General features: G+C 27.5%; 1 protein-coding gene across 1 annotated transcript; it reads right to left on the bottom strand.

Annotated features, from left to right (window-relative positions):
* Positions 1-1,333: 1,333 nt before the first annotated feature.
* On the bottom strand, positions 1,334-2,840 carry LOC145095596 (uncharacterized). Its single transcript, XM_079033450.1, has 2 exons — positions 2,087-2,840; positions 1,334-1,677 (listed from the first exon to the last, which is right to left on the bottom strand). The coding sequence occupies exons 1-2, from the start codon at positions 2,308-2,310 to the stop codon at positions 1,620-1,622; spliced, it is 282 nt and encodes a 93-aa protein (XP_078889576.1). The 5' UTR covers positions 2,311-2,840; the 3' UTR covers positions 1,334-1,619.
* Between the last annotated feature and the right edge of the window lie 1,969 nt (positions 2,841-4,809).

Below are 4,809 nucleotides of genomic sequence, written 5' to 3'. Positions count from 1 at the left end.
GTCAAAGATTCGAGAAAAAAGATTATGGGCAAATTTCAAATTAGTTATCGCTAGTATGTTTTTTATTTAATTATAGTAACTTTTGTTAGTATCTTGTAATATCTTTATTTCCAATGAAAATATAATGTTTTTGTATAAATATTACTTTTTATAAAATTATTTTGTTTATTTATTAAAATACGAAAAAAATGACATAAAAATTAAAATGGTGTGGTGTGTATTGACAATTTCCTAGTTAAAAGAGAGTGGTGTTAAGAATGATATGACAAATGATGTGATAAAAAAAAATAGTGATAATTGATTCATACTCACTAACTTAATACCGTAATTCCATCTTTCTAACACTCGGTTGTAGAATTAAATACCTTAAACCTACTTCTATTAATAATTTAATATAGATTTCACACTTAATACTCAAAACAAATACTAACACATATTACTAATAGGGTTTCTTGAATGAGGACAAGGACAACATAGACATAAATAGATATTTTCTTCATATTCATAATCTATTAGCATATCTTTTTTTGAACGGACAATATTATTCAAAACAACTAACAAGTAGCTAGCGAATTACAAAGAAGCAACAACTAAGTTGGAATTTGATAACGATAAATCCCATAACATTTTACATTTTTTATGCCTATTACAAATCCAAAGAAAAAAACGAACAATGTCTTAAAAATTCTCATTCTTTTTGGGTTTCTCCTTAGCGAAAATAACCTTATTCCAAAAAGTCCAAAGATGCCAAATAGCCCTAAAAAACTGCTTCAAGAACCTGCCTTTGAACAACGATTAAGTTGATACTATAGACCCAAACAAACAACAAAGCAACACCTTGAAAAATAAGTAATACATAAATAAGGAAGTCATTCCATAAATAAGGAGGCGCTTTATGTGTCCTTTAAAAATAATAAGTAATACTAATTAATTAAAATAAAACAATTAATTATAACAAAACCAACTATTGAAGATGAACATATAATATTTGAATGTAGTTTCACATGTTAAAAATGTGATAACTAGATAGCAAAACGCAACCTAAATACCTTTTCACTTGCAAATAAAACAATTTTTTTTTTCTTTAAAATACATATCACTTTGAATTTGATATTGATGACAAAATTAAAATTCAAGACTTTAAACTTTGATCGATTATATTTTAAAAATCATATTAAAAGATCTTGATGACATTTGAGTTTATACTTTAAACGATTATATTTCAAAACTCATATTTTGATTCCTACATGGCTTCCACGTTGGCAAATTTTAATCACACTACACCCACATGGACATAGTGCTACACAAAATTTTCAAAGTAGATGCAACCACATACGCAACAAAACCACTTTAACATATTATAGAATGTTACAATGGGCGAATAAAACTGAAATTATTGTTTACACTGTTAGAACTTTCACGACTTAAAAATTACTGTATACAAGTAAGTTTGATGCCATATCTAAATTCCAAATAAAGGAGACAATAATTTGGCTCCATATCAAATACATTATCAATATAATATCATAATTCAATCAACAACTCTTTAATTCGACAAAATCCCTCCAAGATTAGTCGAATGGTATATCTAGCCATGATTGTTGGCTGCATGAAAAAGTCTACATTATGTTACATATGCAAGAATCCGACTCATCATCTTCAGAATCACTAACCTCACTGCAAACACAAAAGAATAAAAGAATACAAGATTAATTTCAAGTGGAAGTCTAATAAAAATCTCTAAATCAAATGGCTAAAATCATTTGCACCCCACGACACTAATTACATTCACATCCGAAAAACAATTTCATTAAGATAAAAAAACGTAACACGGATCTAATCAATAACATAGCCAAAAAAAATATTGGGTGTGCAAAAAAAAACGTAGCAACTCAAGAACTAAAACACATGATCAAGAACAATATTGGCTTAATAAGATCTAACTATGAAACTTAACCAAATCCGACAAGAGCACTTTATATATATCATACAAATCTCGATTTGTTCTTATATTCCACAAATTATAAATTCATTGATAAAATTGTAAAGAATTTGATGAAGCGATTTAGGGAGAAGTTGCATTTACCTTGGTTGATATTCCAAAACTTCTGTAAGATCATGTCCATTCCTATCATTCCACTGCACTTTTCTGTGTTTCTTCACTGATTTTTTGGATAATCCCCCTTTTTTAGGCAATAAAAGTTTCTTCGATTCATCTTCTTCATCTTCTTCTGCTTTTTCTCCATTCATTCCATCTCGTTCTTGATTTCCGTTTTCCATAAGCTTCGATTCAACTCCGGATTTATCCATTTACATATAAACAATGTCTGCCGAATCGCAAACTAACAAAAGTTCAATTCAACTCCAAAAACATCGCAAATCTGAATCCAGTTGCTGAAATCAAAAGACTCCCGATTTCAGCTTGAAACTTGAGTAAGTTGCAAGTTTTGTAACGATGAAATACGAATCGGGCTTGATTGCTCAAAAGGTCAACGTCAATTTATCGAGGAAGAGAGCATTGAAGAAACCCACAATTACTCCAATCAAATTGCACCCAAAACGGCACTATCAAGAAGTCTAATAGATTTCAACAAAACATGAAAGTTTGACTCTTTCAATCAAACCCAGAAAGTATAAAGTATGAAAGACGAAAAGAATCTAGGGTTGATACACAAATAAGGAAAAAAGAAGAAGAAGTTAAAATCAAGAATGGGGGAGTTGTAAAAGAGAGTTTGAGAGAATTTATGCAGAAACCCTAGAGATCAGAAAGCATGAAGGATTTGGGGGAGAGAGTGTATGGGCTATGGAGCTGTACGTTTACTTTGATCTCCATTAAAAAGGCAATAATGATTTTTTATTATAAAATAAAATAATTGCTGAAAACAAAAGGGAAATATAGAAGGGGGTAAAGATGATCAGTAATCAACGGTTGAGATTTGATTTACTGAAAATGGGAAAGTTTCAGGTCGTTAATCTCGTTATCAACGCATGTCCTGCTATGAGTTGGTTTGGTTGGTGTCGTGGGGTCTTTTGTTTTCTAGCTTAATTGCCAAATTAGTTCATGATTAAAACATATTAAAAGACTTGGATTAGGATTTGTTCAAGTTGGAACAAGTTTTTGTGTTTGATTATTCGATAGCACCATAATCCAAATGAATCGACATGTTACACAAGTTAAAATTATGATTTATATTTGTTTGGTTATAATGATAGAAATCGAGATTAGAGAAGCTAAATAAAAAACTATATATATATATATATATATATATATATATATATATATTACACAAGTTAAAATTATGATTTATATTTGTTTGGTTATAATGATAGAAACCGAGATTAGAGAAGCTAAATAAAAAACTATATATATATATATATATATATATATATATATATATATATATATATATATATATATATATATATATATATATATATATATATATATATATATATATAAAGAAAATATTAAATTGTACAATTTGAACAACTCACCTTAATAAAAGCGATCATATGGATAAATCATAGAGCATGTTGATGATTATATATAGATAAATCCTAGAACATTAATAATATTTTAGATATATTAAGATTTAAATATAAAATATGTTGATAATCCATCGTTTGGATAAATCATAGAACATTAATAATATTTTGGATATATTAAGATTTAAACTTTGTGAGTTCCACGCACATTAATTGGCAAAAAATACAAATACTTCTTTTCAGAATTAAATAATAATGATAATAATATTTTATTTATAAAGCCATAAGGTCAATATGAAAACAAGTGGAATAAGTCTTGGAAAAGCGCTTTTGACATGAATGTAACTTCCATTTTAGAACCTGGTTGCTTTTGGACTATTAATTTTTATGTGTTTGTTACCTGGTTACATTTATGTTATGTGTCCTACATTTTATTATATGTATTATGATGAATATGATATTTATGTGTAAATTCGGGGGGCTTAAATCTATGTATTTATACAAGTTGTCTATACGATGCAATTTGATAAATTAAATACATAATTTGAAAGAAACTTAAGGAATCTTTAATGGTTATCTCATACAAAATAAAATTTATAGTAAATTACATGAATGATTCGTGTGGTTTGTGCTAATCTATGTATTTGGTTTCTATTTTTTTTACCTAGACCATCTATGTATCTTTTTGTTGTTTTGATTTTGGTCCAAAGTAGGGGTGTTCGTTTGAATGGATCGGTTAGATCCGATCCAATCAACTGAATCCAAATTGATTTCGGTTTTCAAAACATAGATCCAAATAATCCAAACTAAATTCAAATTCGATCTGATCCAACCAAATTACAATTCAGTTGGATCGGTTTTTACAATTCGGTTTTTAAGAGGCAAAAACATTTTAAATATTATATAACTTGAATATTAGTCAACTCTATAAAATAAAGTAAAAAAAGTTTAGTCGTAAATTAAAATTTATAAAAAAACTACTAAGAAAAATATATTGTAGTTTAGTATTTCACAGGGAAAAAAACATTTTGATAAGAACTACATATTAAGGTATTATATTGCATGATCTATTAACAATATAATTTAGTAAATTTATAAAATATTAAGGACATAATATAAATAAATAAATTATTATTATTCGATTTTTTTGGACTATTCGGTTCTTATTTTATAAACCAAAATCAATCCGAAATCCATAATAATAATACGGTTTTGCTAAAAATCAATCCAAAAATCCGAATATCTGAACCAAATAGTCAAATCCAAATTGTCAATTGGACAATTCGGTTTTATCCAAATAGTAAACAGTCCTAGTCCTAAGTG

This window comes from Lactuca serriola, chromosome 1 (assembly GCF_051521515.1).
Source record: "Lactuca serriola cultivar US96UC23 chromosome 1, Lser_US96UC23_V15, whole genome shotgun sequence".
NCBI classification, from domain to species: Eukaryota; Viridiplantae; Streptophyta; class Magnoliopsida; order Asterales; family Asteraceae; genus Lactuca; species Lactuca serriola.
The sequence above is the reverse complement of the archived record's forward strand: the minus strand, read 5'-3'. Positions and strand labels throughout refer to the sequence as shown.

What these genes read in the sequence shown, in the direction of transcription:
- LOC145095596 (XM_079033450.1), bottom strand. Translation starts at nt 2,310, where the DNA reads ATGGATAAATCCGGAGTTGAATCGAAGCTTATGGAAAACGGAAATCAA. An exon ending in GTTTTGGAATATCAACCAAG is followed by an intron (nt 1,678 to 2,086) that starts GTAAATGCAACT and finishes TTGTGTTTGCAG; the next exon opens with TGAGGTTAGTGATTCTGAAG.